The 1,498-nt window shown below is 30.9% G+C and overlaps 1 protein-coding gene across 1 annotated transcript; it reads left to right on the forward strand.

Annotated features, from left to right (window-relative positions):
* Nucleotides 1-535: 535 nt before the first annotated feature.
* Nucleotides 536-1,425, forward strand: LOC111034166 (the record flags this gene model as incomplete). Its single annotated transcript, XM_022315243.1, is given in 2 exon segments — nucleotides 536-946; nucleotides 949-1,425. Coding segments are annotated over 2 exon segments (804 nt in total), but the record flags the coding sequence as incomplete, so codon positions are not given.
* Between the last annotated feature and the right edge of the window lie 73 nt (nucleotides 1,426-1,498).

The following is a 1,498-nucleotide window of genomic DNA, read 5'->3' on the forward strand; positions in this document are numbered from 1 at the left end:
GAAAGACAAAACCACCAAATGGAAGAAAAATAAACCAAATATGCAAATTCGAGTACGTTCCCATAATATTATTACACATTTACCTGGTCCTAAACAAAATGCACGTAATGCCAAATTTGAAATTGATTGTTTAAAATTATTTATAAACGATAATGTAATTTGTTTAATCACCATTTCGACTAATATATACATTGAAAGTATAAAAGCAAATTTTCAACGTGAATCTGACGCTAGATTGACTGATGAGAGAGAAATTAATGCATTTATTGGAATTTTATTTTTGATTGGGGCTTTAAGGTGTGCGAGAAAAAATGTTCATCAAATTTGGGATAATTCTAAAGGTAGTGGAGTTGAAGCATGTTATTTAGCAATGAGTGAAAAACGTTTCAGATTTTTAGTTAGATGCATCCGTTTTGATGACATAAATAATAGAAATGAAAGAAGAGAAATCGACAAATTAGCACCTATAAGAGAAGTATTTGAATATTTTATTGCGAATTTTCAAAATAATTTTATAGCAAGTGAATAACTAACGGTTGATGAACAATTATTAGCGTTTCGAGGTCGTTGTTCATTCAAACAATACATTCCTAGCAAACCGGCCAAGTATAGATTAAAAATGTTTGCGTTAGTTGATGCCAAAACAGCTTATACATTTAATCTTGAAGCTTATGTAGGTACTCAACCTGAAGGGCCATATAAATGTAAAAATTCTGGTGAAGATATTGTTCTTAGACTTGTACAACCAGTAGAAGGAAGTAACAGAAATATTACAGCTGACAACTGGTTCACAAGTTTTCCACTAATAAAAAAATTAAAACACAATAAAAAATTAACATATACAGGCACTATAAGAAAAAATAAAAAAGAGCTACCATCAGAGTTTTTACCAAATAAAAATAGAGAACTGCATAGCTCGATTTTTGGATTTCAAGAAGATTATACATTAGTCACTAATGATTAGTGTCATATTGTCCCAAAAAAAATAAAGCTGTATTAGTTGTGTCAAGTATGCACAATGACGACACAATTGACGAAGAAAATCATGCAAAAAAACCTGAAATGATTACTTTTTATAATAAAACTAAGATCGGTGTTGACTTAGTAGACCAACTATGTGAAAAATACAATGTGGCTAGGAATACTCGTAGATGGCCAATGGTTATTTTTTATGATCTACTGAACATATCTGCTATAAATGCTATTTGTATATACAAAGCAAACAATTTAAATTCAAAAATTTCAAGAAGGCAATTTATTGAAAATATTGCATGGGAACTACTGAAACCTCAAATTGAGTACAGATCAACGATTACTAAACTACCAGTAGAATTAAGACGACGTGCACGTGTACTTCTAGGTATCGAAGAGCCTTCAATTTCAGAAATACCAGAAAATCTTCCAAATTATGTGGGTCGATGTTATGTATGTCCACGAAATAAAAACAAATCAACCAGAAGATTTTGTGGCCAATGCCGAAAATATGCGTGTAAAGAGC

The sequence above is a fragment of the Myzus persicae genome, unplaced genomic scaffold (genome assembly GCF_001856785.1).
Source record: "Myzus persicae strain clone G006 unplaced genomic scaffold, MPER_G0061.0, whole genome shotgun sequence".
Classification (NCBI taxonomy): Eukaryota; Metazoa; Arthropoda; class Insecta; order Hemiptera; family Aphididae; genus Myzus; species Myzus persicae.